General features: G+C 32.5%; 1 protein-coding gene across 2 annotated transcripts; it reads left to right on the top strand.

Annotated features, from left to right (window-relative positions):
* The first annotated feature begins 1206 nt into the window (after positions 1–1206).
* On the top strand, positions 1207–14566 carry aqp4 (aquaporin 4). 2 transcript variants are annotated; one of them, XM_073852941.1, is made up of 5 exons: positions 1207–1297; positions 4938–5358; positions 6228–6392; positions 9968–10048; positions 13270–14566. In XM_073852941.1, the coding sequence occupies exons 1-5, from the start codon at positions 1266–1268 to the stop codon at positions 13540–13542; spliced, it is 972 nt and encodes a 323-aa protein (XP_073709042.1). In that variant the 5' UTR covers positions 1207–1265; the 3' UTR covers positions 13543–14566. The 2 variants fall into 2 exon arrangements, with proteins under 2 accessions (XP_073709042.1, XP_073709041.1); XM_073852940.1 differs by lacking the exon at positions 1207–1297 and adding an exon at positions 2152–2295.

The raw sequence follows: 14566 nt of genomic DNA, 5'->3' as shown, positions 1-14566 counted from the left end.
AAATGCATGTTTTTTTATTATTTAGTATTGACCTGAATAAGACATTTCACATAAAATACGTTTACAGTCCACAAGACAAAATAGTTGAATTCACAGCTCAGTTTGTTTTGCTGGTTTTTTTTTTTGGTTTTTTTTTGTTTTTTTGTTCATGAGTCACTTGTTTTTCCTGAACATTAAAACTGCCTTTTCTTCAGAAAAATCCTTCAATTCCCACAAATTCTTTGGTTTTTCTGCATTTTTGTGTATTTAAACCTTTTCCAACAATGACTGTATGATTTTAAGATTCATCTTTTCACAGGACAAAAATGCAGGACAACTGAGGCAACTGAGGCAACTTTTACAGAAGGTTCAAACAGTCACGATTCTCCAGAAGGAAAACAATGCATGAAAACTTTTTGAATTTGAAGATCAGGGTAATTTTAGCTTATTTTGTCTTCTTGGAAACATGTAAGTATCTTATATAGCTTCTAAAGGGCAGCACTAAATAAAAAAAAAATGATATTTAGGCAAAATAAGAAAAATCTACAAATCTTCATTCTGTTCAAAAGTTTTCACCCCAGGCTATTAATGCATCGTGTTATCTTCTGAAGCATCAGTGAGCGTTTAAACCTTCTGTAATAGTTGCATATGAGTCCCTCAGTTGTCCTCAGTGTGAAAAGACGGATCTCAAAACCATACAGTAGTTGTTGGAAAGGGTTCAAATACACAAAATTGCTGAAAAACCAAAGAATTTGTGAGACCTGAAGGATTTTTCTGAAGAACAGCGGGCAGTTTAACTGTTCAGGACAAACAAAGGGCTCATGAACAACTATCACTAAACCAAAAATAAATAAATAAACAGCTGTGGATCATTTAGGTGCAAGACAGTATTAAGAATCAAGTGTATGTAAACTTTTGAACAAGGTCGTTTTTATAAATTCTAATATAAAACTATTATTTTCTCTTGTGGACTATATGTAAACGTCTTTTATGAATAATTAACATTTTGCAGATTCTACAAGGTGTATGTAAACTTTTGAGTTCAGTTGTAGATAGGTAGATAGATAGATGGCCTCTAATGGCCTCATATAACTATGCTGTGTGTGATACAGGGAGGCATGCATTGTGTGAGACGTGTCACAGTTTTGTCACTGCTGTCAGATCAGTTGTACCGACAGCTTTATATCTCTGCGCTGTGGTCTCTCAGCTCTGATTTGACCATGAAGAGCCGGTAACACGACACTGAGAGAAGAGCACACTCAGCTGCCAGTCAGTCTGAGGAAGGAATGACAAGCTGTGGAGCCCTGGACAGATTCAGGTGAGATACTCCCATGATCACTAGTGTGTTATGATTGTACATGTTACTATTGACAGTATTGTACTGTTTGGTTGTCTGGTTGGTGTATTTGTACAGTCTGTATTATGAACACCTAAATCATAAAAAAGGGGGGGGGGGGGGAATGGCATAGGATTCACTTTGAAACTTTTGAATACATTAAACATTGCTAGTATTTCCTAGTGAAATGTACTTAAGTAAACTTAGTAAAAGTGCATGAATAGGCTGTGTTTTGGACTGATTTGTTTTAAAAAATAAAGAAATCTGTAGTTTAGAAGCCTGGAAGTTTTTATAATACAGATTTGAATAGCTAAAAAACGGAAAATGTTTTTTTTATGAGCTCACTCGTTATGCATGGGGTTCAAATAGGTCCCTTCATAAATCAAAGATTAAAAAAAAGTATTATTAGATACAAATAAACCTAGGGAGTGTGAAATGTCATCATATGAAATGTCATAAATGAGCTGGGCGTACAAGTTCAGCTTTATCACATGCATCGATTTGTCATTACTGTTTAAAGTCTTCATTCATTTTTGATTGATTTATATCGCTGCTGGTGTTGTAACTGATATATAATTTTCTATAGTAGGCTAATTAATTAATAAAATATATAAACAAATACTTGTTGCGTTAGTCTACCTGTTCCCTCAGAGAGGAAAATATTAGCTATAAAAGTTCGACGCAAAGTCATATACCAGTGAGTTAATGCTGACGTGTTTAATGAATTTAATCGTTTTGATCAGAGCAGCGGGAAGCGCGTGTGTGTGAATCAGAGGGAGGAGAAGCTGAACACTCAGACCCAAACACATATTGATCATTAAAGGAGGGCGCGCTGTATATATTTTCACGCCTACAGCGAGATCCTATGGTTCAGATGTCTTGTTTGAGGTCGACTTCTCTAACTGAGAGGATGCTTGTTCAGGGATGAGAACAGCGTTTTCGCAGGTCTCGGTTCCGAACAGAAGTTGTTGCTTTCTTCGGTAAGTTTGTCGATTTTGGCTCTGATACTAAGTTGTTTAGGCTTGTGAGGTGATGTTTCTGTTTTTTTCAAGCACGCGGGGTTAAACATTCACTTGACATTCAGTTGGGTAGCTTACACCTGCCAGACAACATCCATGATACCCGAAATAATCGTTTGCTTAGAATCATTCGGTCATCGTCTTATTTTAAAGATAGTATTTTGTCGTAGAATGTTTATTCAGTGCATTATTATTTGACTTTTGCTGTATGTATAGCATCGTAAACCAGTCTGAACTAGTTTGCTGGTCTTACCTGGTGTCCGTGACTGGTTTAAGAGTGGGTTTTCATACTTTTTAGCTGGTCAGTCTAGTTTAAACATCTTAGTTCCCAATTAGAATGTAAATTAATATGAGAAACTCTTCAAAAAATCTTCTGAATCTTCTGCAATATAGTTAAACATTGATGAAAGTGGTGGTTAATACTAAGCTGTCAAAGTTTTACAATATTTGTGAATGCATTTTGGCTACCATAGTATTTTTTTGTAAATGCATAAGAAAAATATAATATATGTTTTATTAGATATATCCCTTAACACTTTTAACAAGTAAGTTATTTAGATATATCTTTCTTCATGTTGTCATTAAGTGTTGCTAATGCATTTTTTTATTGATGTATAGGCTACTGAACAGCTGCTGTGTGGTTAATAATAGATCCATTTTGTTTATGACTCTTTCTGGAATTTTTCTGTGTCTGTGCTCTATGGAATCTTTGAAAGGAAACTGAGGCCACTCTAATTGGATGAATTTCCACTTGGAAGGAGCGCACAGATTAACTGCATGAAGAGACACTTTAAAACCATGCAGATAGAGATAAAAACACTATTACAATCTTTTGTAATAAATTATGGGTGCTTAAAATATGTATCTCATATGCATATTCACTCATGTGTTGTTTTGTTGTCAGGAAATGCACTAATGTTCTGGCTTCAGCACATTATAATAATTTACTGTAGGGTCCGAATGTCCACAAATGTGAAATCTGAAGAAAAAACCCCCCCCCCGAAAGTTGTAGCATTCTGAAACTATTAAAAAAAGATTACAACGTAAAATGTGACCTTGGACCACAAAACATAGTGTTTCATAACTCATAAGGGTTTTTGTTTTTTTTTATTGAGATTTATACATCATCTGAAAGCTGAATAAATAAGATTCCGTTGATATATGGTTTGTTAGGACAATATTTGGCCAGATACAACTATTTAAAAATCTGGAATCTGAGGATGAAAAAAAATCTTGAGAAATCGCCTTTAAAGTTGTGCAAATGAAGTTCTTAGCAATGCATATTACTAATCAAAAATTAAGTTGTAATATATTTATGGTAGGACATTTACAAAATAGCTTCATGGAACATCTTTACTTCATATCCTAATGATTTTTGGCATAAAAGAAAAATAAATAATTCTGACCAGTTCAATGTATTGTTGGCTATTGCTACAAATATATCTGTGCTACTTATGACTGGTTTTGTCGTCCAGGGTCACGAATGTGAAATCTGAAAGAAAAAGAAAAAAATGAAAGTTTTAGGATTTTGAAACCTTTAAGAGAAAGGTTTTGGCATAAAATCCAAAAAAAAAAAAAAAAGTAAGATACTGCACTGTTCAAATGGCTCAAATACTGCTGTCATTTAAGCAAAAGAGAGATAAACCAAAAACTAATTCTAAAATTCAACATTTTATTGAAATTATTATGCATCTGCATTATGTAATGCACATAATGTATGTGGATCCCAAAAATAATGTACTTGTAATCAGATTATAATAATTTTTTTTAAATGCCCGTAATCAAATTACAGATTTTTTTTCTTTTTTTTTTTTTTTGGATCACATGATTACATTTTATTCACGCAAGAGGTTATTCATTATTTATTTATTTTACCTAATCCTTGTTCTTTTTCTTTATAAAGCCCAGTTTGGGAAACCCTGACATAATGTAATGTTTTATGCAATTCAGGTAGTTGATAACAAAGAATAGAATATATAATCTTCCTATTTGAGTTTTTATATCAGTATTGTCCAAAATAATCCTATTTAAATCTATGTAATAAATTCAAAAGTAATCTAAAAGTAATCAAAAAGTAACCAGAATACATTACCTAAAGTGTGGAATCTAATAGATTATAAAACTACAAATTACATGATGTAATTTGCCCAGTATTGCAGATATATTTTGTATTGAAAAAAATTGCATTAAAAAAAAAAAGGAAAATAGAAGCATTTTTACTCATGGGGCCAGATTTACTAACTAACCATCTTTTGACGTTAAAATAGTGCTGTCACGATTTACTAAAGGCGCACAGTGAAAGCATGGACAGTTATTTTTGCACTTGACCTTATTGAATATGCATTTGTAGGAGTTTTCCTTTCAGATGCTACATTTATAGCAGGAGAGTAGTGCAAAAACAGCTTGTCTTAAAGCAGGCAGCAATTTGCACTGCTCTTGGTAGATTGTGCTGGTCATTATTGAAATGATCTGGCTGCGTCTGTGTTTTTTAATGTGTGCATTGTCAGGAAATCACACACAGAATTTTCCCCTTTTCATGCAATTGCGCTCTAATGTAATTCTGGCCAATGGTCTTATATATGCTCTCTTTTTGTTTCTTTAAGGAGGTGTGTGTCGTCTTGCTCATGCAATAACAGTATCATGGCAGCCTTCAAGGGTGTGTGGACTCAGGATTTCTGGCGAGCCGTTTCGGCTGAGTTTTTAGCCATGATCATATTTGTACTGATCAGTTTGGGATCCACCATCAACTGGGCAGCAAAACAGGACATCCCTCCACCCGTCGACCTCGTCCTCATCTCTCTATGCTTTGGTTTATCCATCGCGACCCTCGTCCAATGTTTCGGGCACATCAGTGGGGCCCACATCAACCCGGCTGTCACCGCAGCAATGGTTGCTACACGAAAGCTGAGTCTGGCAAAGGGTCTGTTTTATTTGTTGGCACAGTGTCTGGGGGCAATGGTGGGGGCAGCCATCTTGTATGGAGTGACACCAGCATCAGTGAGAGGAGGAATGGGAGTGACCTCTGTAAGTATGTTTGGTTAAAGGGAAAAATTTGTCGTCAAATTTTTCCAACTACTCAACTCAAATTTTTTTCAAACTACTCAACTTTTTGTCACAGAAGTCAGTAGGGTCCAGTGTTGTTTTGGACCCCATTGACTTTCATTGAGCAAAAACATCTTCATTTGTGACCCTGGACCACAAAACCAGTCATAAGTGTAAATTTGTCGAAATTGAGATTCTTGCGTCATCTTAAAGCTGAGTAAATAAGCTTTCCGTTGAAATATTGTTTGTTAAAATAGGACAATGTTTGTCTGAGATACAACTATTTGAAAACCTGGAATCTGAGGGTGCAAACAAGTCGAAATATTGAGAAAATCGCCTTAAAAGTTGTCCAAATGAAGTTCTTAGCAATGCATATTACTAATCAAAAATCAAGCTTTTATATATTCATGGTAGAAAATTTACAAAATATCTTCATGGAACATGATCTTTACTTGATATGCTAATGATTTTTGGCATAAAAGAAAAATCGATAATTTTGACCCATACAATGTATTTTTGGCTATTCCTACAAATATACCTGTGCTGCTTAAGACTGGTTTTGTGGTCCAGGGTCACATTTGTGTTCCACTGAAGAAAAAGTCATATAGAATGACATTAGGGTGAGTAAATGATGACAGAATTTTCATTTTTGGGCATTTGATTAAGTTTTACACATGATTAAACCAATTAGTAAAGCACTCAGTAACCCAAATTAAGCATGTCACATTAGTGAGACCCCTAAAATGTGTAATTGGTACTGGCCTCCAGCAGAATAATTGAAAAACACTAGTGTGGAGCAAGCAGTCCATAAAGTTCACTCTATACAAATAACCCACTATCGCCTCCTGCAGGTCAATGCTGAAATCTCCACTGGCCATGCAATTGTGATAGAGCTCATCATCACTTTTGAGCTTGTCTTCACTGTCTTTGCCACTTGTGACCCCAAACGCAATGATCTCAAAGGTTCGTCAGGACTGGCTATTGGTCTGTCGGTGTGCATCGGCCATCTGTTTGCTGTGAGTATTGATTGGTTTAGTTTCTGTGGATTTCAATTGCTTTCCAAGGCATGCTTCTAGTGAGTGCTTTAACTATTTAGAGATGATATTTTCAAGACTGCACTGTCAAGCACATTTTTAAGCAGTGCTTGAAGATCTTTATCCTATAAAGATTAGCCTCTTGAGGTGTATCTGCTTAGTTCTCCTTTGGAGAATTTGTAGCCTAGCTACGATCCCAAGTGACGGTGTTATTTCCTTGCCAATAGTCCCAGCAGAATTTGCAGATGAGGTGTTTATATGAAAGCTCATTTGTGTTGCTAAGGATGTTGGCATGAAAGCGGGATGCCCTCTACATGCCCTCATGTATTTAGGCCTGGCACTGATACAAACACTATTTAAGACCCTTTAGAGAAGATTTATGATTTAAAAAGCCAAACCGCTGTCATTCAGCTCATTCATTCTTCCCATCTTTTCATGCTTGATCTTCTCTTATGTTTTTCTTCTGCTCTTCTTTCTGCATCTCTTCTCAAAAATGTTTTGCAACACTTTTATTAAAAGTACAAATTCTGTCATTAATTACTCACCCATATGTCATTCCAAACCTGTAAAACCTTTGTTCATCTTTGGAACACAAATTAAGATATTTTTGATGAAATCTGAGAGCTTTTTTTGCGACAGCGTTTCAAATAAAAAAAAATCTAAGATTATGAGATTAAAGTCCTAATATTTCGATAATAAAGTTGAAATTTTATGAGAATAAAGTCTAAATATTACAAGAATAAAGTCTAAATATTTCGAGAATAAAGTCAATATAATTCAGGAATAAAGTCAAAATATTATGAGAATAAAGTCAAAATATAACAAGATTAAAGTTGTAATATTTTGAGAATAAAGTTGAAATTACGAGAAAAGTCGAAATATTACGAGAATAAAGTCTAAATATTACGAGAACAAAGTTGAAATATTTCAAGAATCAAGGCAAAATATTTCGAGAATAATGTTGAAATATTTCAAGAACAAAGTCTAAATAATTTGTGAATAAAGTTGAAATATTTCGAAAATAAAGTTAAAAAAAATCAAGAATAATGTCAAAATATTTCAAGAATAAAGTCGCCATATTTCAAGAAAAAAGTCGAAATATGAGAATAAAGTCAAAATATAACCAGATTAAAGTTGTAATATTTTGAGAATAAAGTCGAAATATCACAAGATTATAGTTGAAATATTTCAAGATTAAAATTGAAATTATGAGAATAAGGTTGAAATTACGATAAAACTTGAAATATTACGAGAATAAAGTTGAAATATTATGAGAATAAAGTAGAAATATTTTAAGAAAAAAATCTAAATAATTTGTGAATAAAGTCGAAATATTTCGAAAATAAAGTTAAAAAATTTCAAGAATAATGTCGCAATATTTCAAGAATAAAGTCGCAATATTTCAAGAATAAAGTTGCAATATTTCAAGAATAAAGTCTCAATATTTCAAGAATAAAGTCGAAATATTACAAGAATAAACTCGCTGAATAAAGTTGCATGTGCAGGCTATACTCTCAAAATATTAATCTTTATTGCTCCGATTTAATTCTCGTAATTTTGACTTTACTCTTGAAACATTTCGACTTTATTCTCAAAACTTTTTGACTTTATTCTCAAAATATTAAGACTTTATTCCTAAACATTTTGACTTTTATTCTCGAAATTTCGACTTTACACTCGAAACACTTTATTCTTGAAATATTTCAACTTTATTCTTATAATTTAGATTTTTTTTCTCAAAACATTTCTACTTTATTCTCAAAATTTTGACTTTATTCTTAAAACATTTTGACTTTATTCTGGTAATTTAAACTTTATTATTGAACTTTATTATTTCAGCTTTATTCTCTAAATATTTCAACTTTATTCTCGCAATTTCTTTATTCTTGAAACATTTACACTTTATTCTCAAAATATTATGACTTTAATCTCGTAAGTTTAGATTTTGTTATTTTTTTAACGTGGTATTTTCTGCATAGACAGCATCACGGAAGAGAAGAAATTGTCAAATAAAGTAGTTATTTTTCTTTTCTTTGCACACAAAAAGTATTCTCACCTTGAACGTGGTAGTTGCATTGCTGTCTTTGCAGGGTCAAAAAGCTCTGATTTAATCAAAAATATCCTAATTTGTGTTCCAAAGATGAACAAAGGTGATATGGTTTTGAAAAGACATGAGGGGGAGTAATTAATAAAAGAATTTTCATTTTTTGTATGTACTATCCCTTTAAGTTCTGAAATTTAATAAAAACACATTTAAAGGAACCGTATGTAAGAAATTTATGTCAGTTAATCATAAAATGGCCCTGACATGTCACTAGACATTAAGAAATCATGTTCATTTCAAATACTTATATCACTGACAACAGTGGTCCGGCCAGGATATTGTCATTTAAAAGTGAGAGTTGCAGCCCTCAACTGATGTTATTGTTGTCATTTTGTGTTTTGGTCTGAGGCTCCACCCTCCAGCTATCTACCAATCACGAAATCAGTAGAGTTTTGTGAGACGGGTTGCCAGCTCTGTTACAGCTGCACGAACGTGTCGGATAAAACATGTATAACGTTACGAAACCTAAAAGACCTCGTTATGAATCCGAAATACGTCGTGACAAAGTCCGAAATAAAACAAGGATTGGTATAGGAGATGCCTTTGAAAGATGGAGACGGCTGAAAACGTAGAAGAATTTGACGATAAACGCCAACGTTGCTGATTTTCTCCTGGACAGGTAAGATTCATCTATGTTTGGCTAACTTTGCTTCCGTACACAGTGGATTTTCCACGGTCGGCAGTGCTAAATGCGTTAATAAAAAGCTTTATATCGCACCACTAGCAGGGTATGAAAACAATCTATGTTCCGAGAACTTCCGACTGAAATGTGGTATTACAGTACATCTTTGCGAAATATTTGGCTAATCGCCATCTGTAAATTTTTGCGATACATAATTACTTCGCAAAACATCTCTTGTGAAGCATAAACATAATTAACAGAAGAAAAACAAATTACTGTGTAGGACTCGTCACTTGCCATTGAAGCTCCTTGTAGCACTAGCAGCCTACTCCTGCAGCTTAGCTGGCAAGTGGCAACCTCGAGTCAGGGGGGAGCGGGAGGGGATACACCGTTCTACAGTATTTTGAAAGGGATTGCAGTACCAGTTTTGGCCACAATCCTACATACGGTTCCTTTAAGTAGCAATGCCATTTTAAACTATTTCTTAATAAGTTTTATTGAGTGCACCAGGTGAGCTACCAAGCAAGTTTACTATGTCAGAAAAGCCATGTATGTGATGCAAACATCAAAATGTGTTAGTTTAAAAGTCATGCACTATGGTAAAAGTCTTTTGAGGTCATAGTATTTTGCAAGAGTCCTCACAAAATCTTCCTCATAATTTGTGCAAAAAAGAAGTAAAAGTCTTTTTCCTGGCAGTAGTGTTCATTGCAACAGGAAACCGCAATGAATTCTAAATACTTTTTGGAGTTTCTGCATTTTTCCATTGACCCTAAGTTTCAAAATTTATGTAAGTTCATAACAAGCGTAACAAGTTTTGTCTGTTTGTTTCAGATCCCGTACACTGGAGCCAGTATGAATCCAGCTCGCTCTTTTGGGCCTGCGGTCGTCATGGCAAAATGGCAGGACCACTGGGTAAGATTTACACAATATCTTCTGCGTGAAGATAAACAATGCAAGGACTCGTTAAGTTCTGGCTAATTCCTGCAGTGATATTTATGTGCATAAAGACTGAAGGTCAGCAAGGCCTTTGGAACTGTAGTTCATAATAGTGAAGCTGACAAGAATTTGATTCAAGGCCAAAACTTATTTAAGAAGAAAATTTTGGCTTTGTTTCACTCTTGCAAAGGAGACCGAACTATATTTGGAACAAGGCGTTTATCTCTGACCGACTACAGACCTTTGGCATAAAGCTTGAAATACTGGCTTAATTAATTTTGAATATCTCAGTGTTTCCTAACATTTCTTGAACTGCACTATAGTTTTACTGAATATCAGAAAGGTTGTGCATATACTGCAGCACTCTTGCTTGTGGGTTTAAATGTCACTATGCTGGAAAGATTGCACAGAAGTCATAAACCAGACAGATGTGGCATTCAAAATGACACCGGTACATGCACATGCTGCCTACATGCACATATGAGCGTTATGTATCATCATGAGTGGCGTGTCTGAGTGACTGCTGCTGTCATCACGTTTGATACAGGGTCTCCTCACTGCTGCTGTAACATTAGAAAGGTCAAAACATTTCTTTCATGGAGTGTTTACCGCACTTGCAGCAGGCTATACACATGGTGCCCTTTTCAAAGCCTTGGTGTGAGTTTCATCAATTAATGATTTTGGAGATTATGAATAAAAGAAATACACTAGGGGTTAAGCCACATGAAGGCCAATGTGGTACTGTTACGCTGATGAGAGCTGCTGGTAATTTTTCATACTGTATAGTTTGGAAATGATAAGATAGACCAAATGAAATGCATTGCTGGGCACAGGTTTGCACAGCGCTGTCGAGGGCTTTGAAGGGTAAATGTATCTGACTTCTATTTCTGTCATCACAGCAGTTAGTAATCCAGTTTTGGCACAGTTTTGGAGTCAATATTCTGGTCACACTGATAACATGCCTAGATCAGAAATGTAAGAGGATATAAGAGTACGACAGATTATTTACTGGGCTGAAAATACGTCATAATGTTCACAAAACATACAGAGTTAAAGTAACTAATACACTGTGGGTTCCAGAAATATAAGTAAAAATGCTTCTGTTTTGCATTTTTAATGTATTAAATTTTCTTTGAAAAATTAAAATGTTGACATTACAATTTTGAGTTAAACGCAATTATAAAATAATTTAAACGTTTAAAATAAATTAAATTGAAACGTTTAATTAATTATAAGCAATACTAATATAAAGTATGCATATAAAGTATATAATATACTGGTAAAGAATTAAAAATAATACTTATTAATTTACATTTCTTTAAGTTTACACTTAACACTCACAATTTGAGTGAAACATTTGATTAATGATTAAATTAAATTAATACATTTTTAATTTTTTGATTTTATTTAATTTTAAAGAAACCCTAAATATAATCTGAAATATTTGTTATGCATTTTACATTATTTCTTTATTTTTTTTTTACTTAACACTCACATTTTGAGTGAAACATTTAATTCATTATTTAATTAAATTTATTAAAAAGAATTTTAAATATATTGGTGCAGAATCTGAACAGTGTTATTAATTTTACATGATAACATTTCTTAATTTTTTTTTTTTTACTTAACACTCACATTTTGAGTGAAACATTTAATTCATTATTTAATTAAATTTATTAAAAGAATTTAATATATTGGTGCAGAATCTGAACAGTGTTATTAATTTTACATGATAACATTTCTTATTTTTTTTTTTTACTTAACACTCACATTTTGAGTGAAACATTTAATTAATTATTAAATTAAATAGAATAAATTAAAGTAATAAAAGAAATCTTAAATATATGGTAAAGAATTTTAAATAATTCTTATTAATTTATATTATAGCATTTTTTTATTTTATTTAATTTTAAAGAAATCCTAAATATACTGGTGCAGAATCTGAAATATTTGTTATGCATTTTACATGAAAACATTTCTTTTTTTTTTTTTTAACCTAACACTCACAATTTGAGTGTAATGTTTAATTAATTATTAAATTCAATTCAATTCAATTCAATTAAAAAATCTTAAATATACTGGGGCAGAATCTGAAATATGTGTTATTCATTTTACATGATAACATTTCTTTATTTTTTTTTAACTTAACACTTACATTTTGATTGAAACATTTAATCAATGATTAAATTAAAGTAATAAAATAAATCTATATCTATAAATATACTGGTAAAGAATTTAAAATAATACTTATTCATTTACATTATACCATTTTTTTATATTTTTTAACTTAACATTTAAATTTGAGTGAAATGTTTAATTAATAATTTAAATTAATTATTAAAGTGTTAAAAGAAATCTTAAATATATTGGTGCAGAATCTGCAATATGTGTTATTAATTGTACATAACATTTCTTTAAATAAAAAAAAACAACACAATTTGAGTGAAATGTTTAATTAATGATTAAATTACATTAAACTTTTAAAGTATTAAAAACTTACAAGATTTTTGTGAAATGTTTAAATGGTGATTAAATTAATTTAAATTTAATTAAAAAAAAAAAAAAATATATATATATATATATATATATATACTGGTGCATAATCTGAAATTTGTGTTATTGATTTTACATCATAACATTTCTTTAATTTTTTTAAACTAACTCACAATTAAAGAGAAATGTTTAATTAATGATTAAATTATTTAAAAAATATATTAAATATACTGGTGCAGAATCTGAAATATGTGTTATTAATTTTACATGATAACATTTTTTTATTTTTTTAACTTAACACTTACAATTTGAGTTAAATGTTTAATTAATGGTAAATGAAATTAAATCAAAAAATGAACTAAATACTAGTTACATGATAACATTCTCAACATTTCTCCCAAAAAAATCAAAATCCTAAAACTCACAATTTAAGAAAAAAAAATTAAAATCTTTTATACTAGTTCAGAATCTGAAATGTTTGGTATTAATTTTACATCGTAAAAAATGATAAATATTTTTTTTTACAAAATCAAAAATCTTAAAGAAATCTTAAATATATTTTGGTGCATAAAATTGAACATTAAATTTTTATTTGTATTTAAATTTGATGAATTCACATTTCAATGTGGTCTCAGAGTTTTGGACCGTATGGTATTTATTTTTTTAACAAAAAACTATTGTTTTTCTTTCTCTCTTTCTCTCAGGTGTACTGGGTGGGCCCTTTAATAGGGGGCATCCTGGCTGCGGCCGTGTACGAATATCTATTCTGTCCCGACCCTGACCTGAAGCGCCGCTATGCGGACGTCCTCTCCAAGGGCCCCTTCCAAATCGACCCGTATCGGGTGGTGGACACGGATTCGTACCCCAACGATCAAGCTCAGCTCATGGCCAAGCAGGCAACTATCAGAGTGCTGGACCTGAACAGGGCAGAGAAGAAGGAGAGGGAGACGGCTGGAGAGGTGCTGTCGTCCGTATGACTAGTGAGAGGCACTGAGGAGGAACAGCACAACACTTACAGCATTAATGAGCTCAAAGAGACGGATCTGATCTAGAGTCGCACTGTGCGCTTGTGTACGGATCCTCTACCGAATGACTCACAACACTTGACTTTAATCATTAAGAATGAGCTACGAAGCACCTAATGGTCTGGCTTAAAACGCTCTTCCTTGTATGACAGTCACAGGCCATAGATCTCATATCCAATAGAATCCACTTTGAAGATTTTAGTCAGTCACTGAACATCCTTTAGCAGATGCACCTCATCAGCTACTGAATCAATAACTAAATGGGATTCTCACATCTAAGCAAATGTAACGCTTTTGTTTGGTCTACGGGTTATTACCTGGCAATCAGGGTTGAGATTAGATCATCACCATAGTAATGCAGATCATTTTCCTTCTCAGTGCACTCTGTGTGAATGAACCCTTTCTGTCTTCCCCTTTTCCCCGTTGTTTTTATAGGGTTATTAATGTTATGTCTTTGAATACTGCTGTCAGAAATCATAATTGCAATCATGAATGGGTTTTATTTTCTCTGTCTGCTTATGATTTTACTTCTGTCTTCACCTATTGTAATGAGTATTTTTATATTTTATGTTTGTCATTAAGGTTATTAATGTTATGTCTTTGAATACTGCTGTCAGAAATCTGTATAATTGCAATCATGAATGAGTTTTATTTTCTATGTCTGCTTATGATTTAACTTCTGTCTTCAACTATATGTATTGAATATTTTTATATTTTATGTTTGTCATTAAGGCTATTAATGTTATGTCTTTGAATGTTTCTATAAAACATTTAATTGCAACAACTGTAATTTAGTTGGAAACGTCTTGAAAAAATGTGTATGTATGCAAATTGTATAATATCCAAGGTACATATTTTTAGTAATTGTGCAGGTAATTCTCATATTGTATTTTCAGAACGTTTTGGAATATGTGTCCTCTCTCCAAATGTGTCGCTACTGAAACAGAGTAATGCATAATTAAATAAAAAGGGTTAT

The sequence above is a fragment of the Garra rufa genome, chromosome 13 (genome assembly GCF_049309525.1).
Source record: "Garra rufa chromosome 13, GarRuf1.0, whole genome shotgun sequence".
Taxonomy (NCBI): domain Eukaryota; kingdom Metazoa; phylum Chordata; class Actinopteri; order Cypriniformes; family Cyprinidae; genus Garra; species Garra rufa.
This window is presented reverse-complemented; position numbering and strand designations above follow the sequence as displayed.

Coding starts and splice junctions, on each gene's coding strand:
- aqp4 (XM_073852940.1), top strand. CDS start 2,240: ATGAGAACAGCGTTTTCGCAGGTCTCGGTTCCGAACAGAAGTTGTTGC. Junction 6,393..9,967: donor GCATCGGCCATCTGTTTGCT/GTGAGTATTGAT, acceptor TGTTTGTTTCAG/ATCCCGTACACTGGAGCCAG. Junction 10,049..13,269: donor CAAAATGGCAGGACCACTGG/GTAAGATTTACA, acceptor TCTTTCTCTCAG/GTGTACTGGGTGGGCCCTTT.